The 12,439-nt window shown below is 37.0% G+C and overlaps 1 protein-coding gene across 17 annotated transcripts in view; it reads right to left on the reverse strand.

Moving 5' to 3' along the window:
* ADD1 (adducin 1) overlaps positions 1-12,439 on the reverse strand; it is a 66,357-nt gene that overhangs the window by 21,167 nt on the left and 32,751 nt on the right. For all 17 annotated transcript variants that reach the window (XR_014228664.1, XR_014228665.1, XM_082316342.1 and 14 more), the window contains 8 exons: positions 11,852-12,064; positions 10,402-10,564; positions 9,085-9,236; positions 6,222-6,302; positions 4,334-4,483; positions 3,205-3,348; positions 2,988-3,086; positions 2,439-2,615 (listed from right to left, as the gene is read on the reverse strand). Coding sequence is in view for 15 of the 17 variants with exons in the window: in XM_082316342.1 (XP_082172468.1) it covers positions 2,439-2,615; positions 2,988-3,086; positions 3,205-3,348; positions 4,334-4,483; positions 6,222-6,302; positions 9,085-9,236; positions 10,402-10,564; positions 11,852-12,046 (1,161 nt within the window). In the remaining 2 variants the exon portion in view is untranslated. The remainder of the gene's footprint in view (positions 1-2,438; positions 2,616-2,987; positions 3,087-3,204; positions 3,349-4,333; positions 4,484-6,221; positions 6,303-9,084; positions 9,237-10,401; positions 10,565-11,851; positions 12,065-12,439) is intronic.

Consider the following 12,439-nt stretch of genomic DNA (forward strand, 5'->3'; position numbering starts at 1 on the left):
CTCTCCTCTCCCTGTCTACATTTTAAAATGGGGACTCATGTATGAAACTTGCAGTTCCCTTCAGGATGAAAGTATGTGTTCAAATAGGTATTATACCATTAATAAGTGGACACTTACTTGCCAGCCTGCATTTAATGAATTCATTGTGTTATAGAAAGCTACTGGGGAATCTAATTTAGCGCTCTATCATATCGGCACAGAAGGTATAATCAGAAATTTATGCACTGTAAAAGCCATAAGAATGTACTTTTTCCAGGAAATTTCTGAACTAAATTTTTGTAAATTATACTTCAGGAAAGATTTTGACTCTTAACATTCAAAACAATGAAGGCTAATTGTTGTAACTACATAAATGAAAGTGTATGTTTTAGCGGTAGCTATTGATTATCAGTCCTGCCCTCTCCTTCCGACAGTCCTTCCTATGGACAATAGTGTCGGATTAAACTGCAACAAGGCAAGCTAAGTTTGAATTTGGGGTGCATTTAAAGTATATGCACTTTGTGGTAATTGCCTACATATAGACTTCTCCAGAAGCTAGGTTTTTTTCCTGGGGGAGGGGTGGGGAAGTATATTGGTGTTTCCTGGTATTTCTCATTGAATTCTCAAGTAATAGTTCAAGTCTCTGGAGTTGGATTTAAGACCAAATGCAGAATCCTGACTTTTCTTTGTACCATATTCCAGCTACTCATTTACACGTCTTTTTTTTTTTTACTGCAATCAAATGTACTGACTGTTTCTCACAATTCTAAATCAAGGACATAAAAAAGCACCTGTATGATACAAAATGTAGGGCAGATAAAAAGATCTCTTCTGCATTCTAACATCCAGAATTCAACATATTGTATACAAGGGAAGGCTTCAAGAATACTACTTTTATGTCCATATTCTCTCCTCTCCCTAATCTTCTTTATGTTGTTTTTTCTCCTGCTTCCTCTGAATTATATTTTGTTTTCCTTTTTACCTTCCCTAATACACTAGTCATGTTTTCCCCTGCTTTCTTCCATATTTTGCTCAGCATTTAACATACAAAAAGGACTTTAACAGTTTCTCTAAGAATTTTCCACTAGCAAACTATTTTCAATGTGGTTCAAAGCAAAACAGTGTGAACAGCCCACCTCCCAAAGCACTCACATTCTTTAGAGCTAAAGCTAGTTGTAAAGAAACGTCAGCCCATTAAGCACAGCTGAGACATTACCTTGGCTGCTGCTCCATCTTTGAATGATCAAAGTGCATAATGAGTAATTACCTATCACCTAATGTAGTTAACTATCCAATATAACATGCGGCTATTTGTAACAGTAAGGCCCTATACTGGACGACTGAAAGCTCCTTTCTATTCCTACGTTCCTAGTGTGTACAATGCTAATTTCCTTTGTGATCCTCCTTCCTGTTTCAGTAAGGAACATAAAACTGATATTCCCTAGAGAAACTGAAATCCAACTGAATCTACCGAAGGTACCAGCCAGTAATACACGGAGTCTGCTGTCCATAGCCAATTACATTAATAGTCTCATTATTGCTCACTAAAAATCAATGAGAATTTTTCTATCAACTTAAGGTTACAGCTGATCACTTTGTCTGACATGAAAACATTAGATATTCAAATTACTAATCAAGTAACCTGATTTCCCCCCCCTCCCCCCATACAACAGATCAGACACTGATCTAAGGGGAAAAAACTTAGTTATTTACTACATAGCAGATGTGGTGGATGGCATTTTAAGATATCATCAGTGTAGATCCTGTCAGGGGCATGTGCATTACATGACCATGAAGACAACAGTTAAGTCTACAAAGGAAAGATTAATTAAATCACAAATCAGGATATTATGTCTGATTATTACAGTGACCATATTTTTTTTTATGTTCATTACCACTGTCTACAGTCACCAGTTGGAGCCTTCTGACAGGAAAGGTATCATTTTTCCCATTACAGCTGGATAACAAATGGTGGTAGCTGGTCATTCATTACAGATGGGATTTTACTGAAACTATTTTATCTGATGACTTTTATTTATTTATTTGAAGTCTGTCTTTTGAGCTCTTCTAGGTTCTATTAGAGTCTTATAAAGTGAAATCATGCTGGACCCTGCACCCGACAGAACACTGTGTTACACGTTTTTGGGAGGGGATGGCAAGCACCACAGTACTCTCATTTGGAAGTGCCAAATCACACAAGGATCCCCCCTGATCTCACCAGTAACTACCAGATTATGAATACAGAGGTAAATCTGCTATCTGCACAAAGGACACCTGAAGAATTATGTGATGCTTTTCATGCTGTCTCCTCCTCTGAGGGCCCTTAATCTTTGGGAAAGAGCAGGCTGTATAAACTATCCCTATACTCAGCCCATTCTTTACTAATGCCCCTTATTGCAGCTTTTAAAGTATTTTATACATTATCATATGAAACAATTAGACAAAAACTCCTGCCTTACCAGATTATCGAGCATTCGCATAAGAGCTTCAAATTCCTGTTCGCCAATTTGCCATTTTGGATGGGATACAGTACCCTCACCTGCTGGAGACTCAGGGGAACGAGACTTGGCTTTATACTTTCCAGGATCTAAAAGCACTAAATTGTCAGGTCCGCCAGCACTGGCCAGAGTACGTACCTTCAAAACAATAAAGTCATCTTTTAGTTTCTTGGCGGGGGGAGGCAAAAACAACAAAAAAAAATGACATCAGCAAAACAGAAGACATCTACTTCATTTTAAAGCTAAATAAACTAACATACTTGTTTGTCTTCAGGCTTTGAAAATATCTCTGTTTTAATAGGCAGTATATCTTAAATCAATGGTTCCAATACAGTATTTGAATATTGCTGGTTAAACTAATGTTTTGGATGTCTTTGTATAATATAATGATTTCACAGATCACCACGTTAGTTTAGATCAAGAGTTTAACCAGTAAAGTGTGCAACTATTAATTTGTTTGAAGGTTAATATAGCAGACTGTATTATTACATAACATACTAAAATTCTTACTTGAATCTCACAGGCAAGCACTAGATTGTGAATATAGTAGAAAGCCTCTTCAACAGTCTCTCCAACTGATACTAAGCCATGGTTTCTGAGAATAAGGACCTAGCGAGACATTGCAAAGAAAGTTAACAGCAGTAAGGAAAGTGTTGTCTTGCTCTTGATTAAAGAACATACCTCCCCCACCCCCCACTTTTCTTTAATTCCAGATGTAAATACTGACCTTGCTTTTAGGCCCCAAATTTTTCTGAATAACCACCTTTTCTTCATCATCCACTAAAATACCATGGTAGTCATGATAAGCTACTTCCCCTAGAGAAAGTGCTTCAGGTGAAATTGGCAAGAGACCACACTTCATTGCAGAAACCTGAGAAATATTAAAACAACTAACTTGATTTCTTGCAACAGAAAAAACGAGAAAAAAATTACAATATCATAATGATTCAAAATGATAATGAAAAATGTATCTTCATATATTATATGTATGTGTCTGTGTACAGGCACATACACAGTGGTCTTATACTCCATCCCTAAAGGCTCTGTTTTTTGCAACTTTTGGATTGAATACAAAAGTCACATTGATCTTGGGTCTGACTCACTATGGCTGCTTTTATATGACATCAACACCAATATGAAAAGACTCAGGAATAACAAACAAACAAACAAACAAAACAAAAAAAAAAAAAACCTCAAAATCAACTGCCTCCTTAGTATCTTTCACTCCACTCAGTGATCCCCCCACCCCGAAGAAATTTAGTGAAAAACTTTGGCCAGCTAATTCCGCTGCACTGCGGGTAAAGTTAAGGAATATTTTTAAAGACTACTCTATAATTCACAATTTTAGGAATCTGATCATTTATCCTTCCTTAAAATGGTTATATCACTGCTGTTAATTGGTTAAAAAAAAAATCAGAATGTGAACTTTGAAATAGAGTCACCAGATGACTCTCTCAAAAAATTCCAAAGAGGTAAAACTGACTTGCAACCAGTTGCTCTAATAGAGGTGTTGGAAAAGTTTCAAAAACCTTGATAAATTGTGCTTTACAAAACCAACAAAATATGCTAAAGCTCTTATGACTCACTATCAAAAGATATGGTCTTCTGCAGTAAAGGACAAATAAGAAATATGTATTTTCCAATTATAGCACTCAATTTACTGGCTGACCACTCATGTAACAACCAAATAAGGAGGATCTGATTGATTCAAACAGAACCACATATTTGAAGGCAGAATTAAAGGCTTTGGGCCCTTCAAAAAGGAAACAAATCTATGATTAAGTGGGACCCACCTATCTTCCAGTTGGGTGGGGCGGGGGAAACAGGACAGATGACAAACTAAAAAGTGTACTTACTGCTGCCCCTGCTGGCGTATGAATATGAACAATGCATTTGACATCAGGTCGAGCTGCGTAAATTGCAGAATGCAAAGTAAAACCAGCTTGGTTTACTCCCAAGTTAGTGCTTCCACGATCAACTACATCTCCCTGAATATTGATTTTAACCTGGGAAAGAAAAGAATTAGTTTCATAAATCAATCAAGACTGCCAAAAATCTGATTTAATTCAGCATTGCCACTGAAGCTCTAAAATCGTATTTCTTTCATTATTTTATTTTAACAAGTGTCAAAATGTGCACTATAAGGCTGTAGGTAGGTGACCAGGGCCCCAGCTTGAGATTAACTGAACAGGACATCAGGAACTACTGGATATGACACGAGAAATCGCTGCATGTAACAGGTAATGGTGCAAGAAGCTGACAAAAGTTACAGACAGCGCTGTGACAAATAGCTGCATTTCACAGAGAGCTACAGTGGAGTTATACAAGAAACTCACAAACTTTACAGATACCTGAAGAGGAGTATTGGGACCTTTTGGGGAGCAGGTTCTTGGAAGGCCAGCACCTAGGTAATCATACCACTGATACCACCGTGTAAGGCTGAGATTGCCCAGGTAATAGTATTATAAATACCAAATTTGGATATGGGCATAGCAAAACTGGAATAAAAATGAGAAAGTACTCATGCATGGGTTGTTTATTTGGGAGAGAACAAGATCAGAGAAAATGGAGTTTCAGAGTGGAGAAGGGAAGAACAAGCATCGGAGAAATGGAGAGAAAGGGGTGATAAAGGGCCAGTCGCGTAAGCAGGCTGCTGGCCAGTATGCTCATCTGGCTAAGCTATGTGCCTTATCGCTGTAGTCTATCTTCTTATTAAATCCTGCTGCTAGCTGTTTTCTGTTTGAACATGCTCTCTACTGAGTGTGTGTGTGTGCATTTTGCTACCTTCATGCAACCTTCAATCTCAAGGTATTTACATTCCTGATATAGAGATAAAAGCAGAACACCTTAAAAAAAATACACACAAAATACCCCCACAGCATGGCCCTTACCATCTTCAAAAAATCTTGTAGTAACAAGAAAGGGCAGGTCTCAGTTTTCTCCATTCCTTTCCCTATAGCTTTTTCAATTAAAATTTTACAGATGGTTAAGGTGGAGTTATATATGAAAGAGCCAACTTTACAGATAGCTGAGGGGGAGTATTGGGACTTTAGGGTGTCAAGAGTGACACAAGTTTGAAATGTTACTACTCTGCACATACTTACCTCACCTCTCTGCTAGAGGTTACTTACCTTACAGTAGCTAGGTGGAAAGAATAGTGTGAAAGTTTCCATTTTGTTTCAACGCAAGGGAGTCAACCACATGAACTCAAGTTGCCTTCAGCAGCAGTGTAGACTAGACTGAAGATAAACGCTCACAAAATGCTTCCCACTAGCTAACAGTTAAGGGAGTTGTGTCTTCAACTGCAACCATTAAATCTCAAAACCATAATTTATCTACACCCTCAGCTACTTATATCATTAAAAGATGGCAACTAAATCAGGCATCTGACACAATGTCTTGAAATTGTAATTGGTTTGCATCATTTATGTCTGAAACACATACTGTTTCCTTCCACAAACCTGACTCTACAGCTTTCAAGGGAATGATGTGATTAGCTATTCAAATGACCTGGCTCCTCCTTACAGCTAGATCAACTGGAAGACACCTGGTGGCGAACACGTGCAAAGAAATCTCTGAGATACCTCAGCTGTACGGAAACCAACCATGTTCAATAAAACTATTCTAAACATGTAACACAGAGTAAAATGTTCTCCAGGACAGAATTTAAACAATGACAGATACACAGACAGAGGAGATTCAGCTATTCATATTTTACAGCTGCAAAAAGCAGTTATTGCTTACCAGACTAGATGCAGTAACTTCACTGTAGAGGAGTCCGAAAGGTACAATGAGGAAGTGCTCCTGCTCAGAATTTACTCTGGCCTAAGAGTAAAACAAGAGTAAAAGTTACTAATAATATTTTATTAAAGAACACAAGAAGGCCCAAAACCATGAAAGTTACTTTCACTTCCTGAGTACGGAATGGGTAAGTAAGCCTGTAACATATGCAGTATGTGTGTGAGAAAACGCAAGAATTTGGCCCATGGATCTAAAACATCTTGATGCTGAGAAGGGTTTCATCACTGATGCTGGTGCCCTGTGAGACAGCTGTGAGCAGTACAGCACACTTACAGGTTTTCTACCAAGTATCCTGACCCCCACTTATGTTTTTGCTCTTCTGTCAAATTCACACAATCAGGAGTTTATAATACAAAAATAATTCTGACTTCAAACCATTCATACCTTGGGATGCATCTGTTTAAAGTCTGTAAAATGAGAAGTATAGGACAGCTAGGTAGTTTAGGTATCTCTCAATGAAGAATTAAAAGGCTTCAAATGTTTTACTGGACACAGGAGACAATTCCCTATTTTGCTATTAGTCTACCCAGTTTTTGTGTTTGGGTTTTTTTCAATGTTTTTAAACTTTTATTTATTTATCTAGGATTTTTCCATTTCCCCAAGATGAAGCTACTTTACACTCCCTCATGTCTTCTACTACTTGCAACATTAAATATATATATACTTTGATACAGTTCTACTGCAGGGAAAAAAAGTTTCTTAAATAAGCAGATGTTCAGTCATCCAAAAGCTTCTAGTACAAAGCTAGCTTCCTTTACAACCGGCTGTCAACACACTATAGCATAAGAGCCTTAAACTGCACCAGTTAGTTCAAGTTAATCTGTACTTATGAATCACCAAAATAGTTTTCCGTTATAGAAGTGTAAATGATCTAGAATATCTTTTACTTATTTCTGCAAGACAAAGAACAGGTATTATTCTAAATGCCCCAAAAACTAATGAGAAAGCCCAAACATAAGATAAACAAGCAGCAAGACTCACAAACCACCTTACTTTAGGATTAGATCCAATAAACAGCTCGTACCCTCAAAGCAAACCAAGACTTGGTGAATGATGTGTGCCGTCTGTAAACCTGTAATCTCAAATTCTGCCTAACCCTGGAGGCACCCAAGTTTACATTATTGTACTTGACATGAAAGCTGTTGATGCTCTGTAATTCTGCTGCTGCGTCAGGACTAAACCAGTCTGAAGAATTCCACACACAACAGTGATTGATAAGGATCCAGAAAAACAAAGATACTCCATCCAATTCCCTGATATGCCCAGATTGGCATACGCTCTCATATCTTCACAATTCCTTTCTCCTTAAACACACAAGCTTATGCCCCTCACTGAAGGCTGTTTTATCTTTTATCTTACTTAAGTAGTGCAATGGCAGCTTTTAACTTGAATGCAATCATCTAGTAATTATAGCATCCACTCACACAAAATTGAAAACCTGGAGTCAAACTCCAGCTCTGCATGAAGTGGTAGGCATTCACCACATTTCAAAGGAGTGCCTTACTACCACACTACTACTTAATGTATGGGTATACAGAACAAAGACAAGACTATTTTGTAAATAGAACAACCTTGTTCTGTATCTGCTTCTGAAGGTAAATTATATCTATTAGTCACCTTTCAGAATGCTATTTACTGGAGGAGTTTGTAAAAGACGGGTGAACTACAACTTGTGATTGCTGGTGACAAACCATTAACCAAGACCTTTCCAGTACCACTTTTCCCTTCAAAATTGTCTAAAATACTTGCAGAACCTCATACTCCAAGTACTTTGACTGTCTTCCACCTGAACTGGTATCACCATTATCTAATCTTTCTGGCCCCCCCCCAAAAGCAAACTTAAGGCATTCCACCCCAATCGCATGCCCTTGCCTGTTTACCACATTAATGTCCCTTCTACGAAATCAATTGCCCTGTCATGTATGAAAAATCAGGGGGTGGTACAGAGTTGTTTACAAGAACCATTATGTTGGTATGTTCCGTTACTAAAGGGCCCAAATGGTCTAATGAACTTTGCCTTGATCCTGTGCCTACCCATATCATTTACCATCTTCATTGGTTCATACATAATATACCTTGAAATCTCAAAAAGCAGTAATAATAAAATTACCATATCTCATTCAGACTGCAGCTTAGAAGAACTGAAAATACATAAAGGACAACCTCTACTATGCGGAAAAAAAAACAATTCAGCTCTGTTAGGAAAACAATTGACTGGGTTGCACACCACAGCTGTGACTTTACTCATGAGACTCATGTTGATCATTCTTCTGGCATATAAAACCTCCTTGATTTGACCTCCTTGTCATTATTTTTATGGATGCCAGTGATTATTCAGTCACAAGGAAAATTGCTGGCACACTGCAGTAAGCTAAGTAGTTTGCTACGTTCAGAAATACTATGGCTTCTTTTTAAAAAAAGATTGGTACCTTGAATTATAAAATTCAACTGAATGACTAATAAGATATTTTAGTACTTAGCAAAAAAACTAAGACATGACCTTGCAGAATAATACATACAATTATTCAAAGCATTTAAGATACTAGAAGACTGAGTCTTTCAGGAATCTTAATTTCATCACAAGAACTTTCATGTACACTCTCTTAAGACTCTATTCAGGCTATGGTAGCTGACATCCAAGCTGTTCCAGCTCTTATTCTTGAGATGCAATGACAAATCTCTTCACTATTATACTGCTTTCAATAACACTTTGCTCCTCTTCCACACAGAGAAAATGACAGATGGGGGAGGGAAGCAATTCTCTTGTATGTTAAAACAATTGGTTATCTGTTGATTCAATACTCACTGTTATATGATTGTAAATAAGCTGAGACCAGCCAAAGAGATCTGCTAATCTGTAGAAAGCCGCCAATTTACATCGTAACAGCTTCTCCCCTTTTTCATAAGCAATGGAATCTGATCCTCTCAGATCATTCACCGGTGTCACCATGCCAAGACCTGAAAAGGAGAAGGGGGAAAAAAAAAAAAAAAAAAAAAAAAAAAAAACAAACACACACCACAATGGGGGTTGTGTTCAACATCAATTAAAACCTAACAACATGCACTGCTATTATAGTGGTTGTTCTTACTAGTTTATATCAACACATTAACCTAGGAAATCGATAGCAAACTTTAATTACTATAATGTCATAATTTATATTATGCAAATATAATGACAGTCATGGACAAGCTCATTTATCTTCAGTAGACTCAGCATTCACTTCCTTCCTTAATATTTATTAGTGCTAAGGTGACAGTGTGTTCCTTAGCAAAGTATTCTTTTCCTCTCCCAAACTAATGATTGTCTGTAAAATACAACTTCATTGTTAACAGAAAAATGTAACCCCAAATATTCCACTTTTTGAGATATATGGTTTGGTATTCCTGAAAAGGAGAATTATACATCTAAAAAGACACACACAAGTTCATTTAATCAGGAAACATTAAGTACAAGCTAGACAGAGGAGGATTATGGTAAATAATTACAAACACTGTAGTTCTAGTTACAGTGCAATTAGAAATGTGGTTAAAACTCACTGTGATAAAGTAGAACCAGGCCACGCTACAGTCTAAACTACAGATTTATTTTGGAGCACAGGCAAGGATTTATATTATCTTAACACAGAACCTGTGTGTACATGCATATGCACGTTCTCTTTTTTGTTTTCCTTCTTTGCTTTGCCTGCTGATATTTCTTGTCTATAGCTTCACTTCACAGAAGAAAGCTGCAAATTGTATTTCAATGGCAAAAATAATTAGTTTCTGAAGACCTTCACTGTTACTAGACTACTAATGAGCGTTTCATTTTCCTGCAGACAATCCATGTGGTAAACGTTAGCAATATTTAAATCTTCAAGTTTTTTTACTAGTGCTGACTTATCAGGCTTACTTTTCAATTAAGATACCATACTGGAAACAGCTTTTCATACAAATTATATACATGAATCACATTGCTTATCACTGTGGTATTAGAAACTAATCAATTCCTTTTATGTTTGCAACGTTCCTGTGAGCAGAACAGGATAGCATTTGAACTTCACAGCACTTTTCATTTCATTCACACTGTCTTCATTTTAAGCCTTTAAAAAAAAAAAGAATTCAACTATTATAAAGATGCACTCACTCATGTTCAATGCAGCCATTCCACCTTGTGGTGCTGCAGGGTAGACATTTGGTACATTCGTTGTCATGAAATCTGCAATCTGCTGTAAAGCCAATAAACCTGTTGGGTTCTTCCCCTTCTTGAATTGTTCCTGAATCATAGATTCCAGTTCTTCACAAAAAGCCTGGCAAAAGGACATTGCACATTGTAAAGCATGTACAAATGAACTTCAACCTTTCATACACCACTTCTTTTTAGCACTTAGATGGAAACATCCTATACCTCTTCTGAAAAACAGCTCAGGGCAGAATTACTGGGTGCATAATGCTACTTGAACACACTGCTCTCTGGAGCTCCAATGATACAAGTCACTCATTTTTTTTGTGCATGGAAATTCCAGCATTCTCTCTTCAAGTAACACCAAAACTCATTGAACCTACTCATGTGGATTTCTGGAAGAAGGAGCAGGACGTACAATCAACTTGAACACAAAACATAAAAGGAAAAGTAGTGGAACCAGAAAAGAGAAGGAAAATTATCAGTGTGGCTCACAGGGAACCCAGAGCCAAGAAGGCATCCAGGAACACAGGAAGGAATAGAATACCCATTGGATTTTTTAAATATGTTTAAACAAGGGGTTGTATACTTTTTTCCTGGTTGTGTTTTTTTCCTTTTTGTTTTGATTTTGGGTGGGTTTTTTTGGTTTTAATTTTGAAAGGAAGAAAACGAGGTTTTTTACTATTGCTGGTAGCTGCTGCTTTTGACAAGAACACCGGAATTTGTACTGAAAGGGAAGCACTCAGTGAATCTAAATAAAATGGGTTGATTTCACATGGAAAAACTGTAAACATACCACTACATCCCTGTTCTTAATGAAGTGGTGTCATGAAATGTTTTGTATCTAAACTCACCCATGAGTTATTACAAAAGGAACAAATGTTATGAGAGAAATTTTGTTTTGTGTACTTTCCTCCCTGAGGGAAATATCTTTAATATTAAATTTCAGTCATTCCTAGTTTATTATTGTGCACCCTTTCAGAAAGGGATATATAAAAAAATATTTCATATATCAGAATCATGCATGAAAAACTGAGCACAGGACAGACCTGCCTTGTATAAGCTACTCTTAGAAGAGTGAGTTAATTTAAATGTTTAAATGAATCCTAAATACATGAAACAAGTGAAAAAATGTCTGACCAGGACCAGATGGATGATACAAAAAATATGTTGACAATTACATAGAGAATTCTGAAAGCAAGACTGAGAAACTGCTTCATGAGTAGACAATAAAAATTCAACCCAATAATGTGAAAAAAAATTAGGCTACAATTAGGATAGTTTAGAAGAAAGGCCAACCAGAAAAAAGATCAAAGGGATCTAAGATACCACAAAATGCTCCAATTCCATAGGGATATTAAAAATAGAGATAATAAGTTTATCACTTTAAAGATGGAGCATTTTCTTTTCTTACTGGGCTTTGAAGAATCATGGAGACTCTCTTCTTCTGTTCCATCATGTTAAAATCCTGGCGAAGGTCAGGCGCCATATTCCTCTCTCTCAAATAATCTGGATTGTTTTCATCAACTCGATCAAAATACCTCTCTTTATGAGGGGCTGTTGTTGGAGGTGGTGAAGTCACCACCCCCACACCAGAATCACCATTCATAGCACAGTTTTAAGGAACCTACGAAGAGGGAGCACAGAGAAAAGGAATAAATAAATCAAGCAAGGAAAGAATTAAGAACTTCATACATGTTTCTTGTTTCAGAGTAACAGTTCAAATCCATCTAAAATTAGCATGTCTTCCCAAACACAGAAACCATGTTTACGCAATTGGATAGCAATATTTTAGACCAGAAAAAAGGTTTTAAAATACAAGATTAGAAAAACAGGCTAACATATACGCAAAGTCAAATATGCTACATATGTACATGCTACACAAAACTAATGCAAGAGTTCCCATTTAAACTACCTCCAGTTCTTTAAGCTGTCTACACAGCTTCATTTTCAGGAGCATGGAAGTCCTTCAAACTTTCTGACAGACAATGACAGAGAAGTT

The sequence above is a fragment of the Platalea leucorodia genome (assembly GCF_965183815.1).
Source record: "Platalea leucorodia genome assembly, chromosome: 6".
In the NCBI taxonomy this organism is placed as follows: Eukaryota; Metazoa; Chordata; class Aves; order Pelecaniformes; family Threskiornithidae; genus Platalea; species Platalea leucorodia.